Genomic DNA, 606 nt, shown 5'->3' with positions numbered 1-606 from the left:
TTTTCCCCCCAGCCATAAAATTGTCCAAAACTGCCCGTCGTAACTTTTTTTTGCCGCACGGAAAGCTGTTTTTGTCTCTGTTTTTGATAATCTCTCTGACGACAATTACAACTCAACGATTCGACGGCCAGAGGGCAAGCCCGTTCCGAGGGCGATGCCCGAACGCAGGAACCCGACACCCGCCCCGGCCCTTCCGCATTCGACCAGGAGGGGGCGCGGGGAGCCCTGCAGCGAATGTCCTCGGCTGACCCCCCCCGGAGCCCGGCCGGGCCCCCATCCCGGCTTCTCTCTCTTCACTGCGGAACGAGGAACGCACATGACCGAAATTCCGGCATAATTCAGTAGCTCCTTCAAAGGCACGTACTGGTTCACAGGCGGCTGAATATGAGCCAGAAATGTGCCCGGGTGGCCACATTCTACCGCCAACCGGCTGACCTTACTTCAAAACGAGAGTTAGCACCTCGACGACGTCCGTATCCCTCCCGTGCTCCACGAGGCGAGGCGCGGACTCGTGATGCCACAGAACGGGCCAGTGCGGGGCTGGAGGGGATTTGCTGCGCGGCGCCCCAGTGGCGGTACCCGTGAGATGGGTGTTTCGACAGCTAT

The 606-nt window shown here is 59.9% G+C and overlaps 1 protein-coding gene across 1 annotated transcript in view; it reads right to left on the bottom strand.

Moving 5' to 3' along the window:
• The window catches only part of MLLT3 (MLLT3 super elongation complex subunit), a 133,638-nt gene extending 133,361 nt beyond the window's left edge, over positions 1-277 (bottom strand). The window contains exon 1 of the mRNA XM_035895577.1: positions 173-277. Coding sequence (XP_035751470.1) covers positions 173-277 — 105 coding nt within the window. The remainder of the gene's footprint in view (positions 1-172) is intronic.
• Positions 278-606: the final 329 nt, after the last annotated feature.

Source organism: Egretta garzetta, unplaced genomic scaffold, assembly GCF_000687185.1.
Source record: "Egretta garzetta isolate BGI_Z169 unplaced genomic scaffold, ASM68718v1 scaffold175, whole genome shotgun sequence".
NCBI lineage: Eukaryota > Metazoa > Chordata > Aves > Pelecaniformes > Ardeidae > Egretta > Egretta garzetta.
The sequence above is the reverse complement of the archived record's forward strand: the minus strand, read 5'-3'. Positions and strand labels throughout refer to the sequence as shown.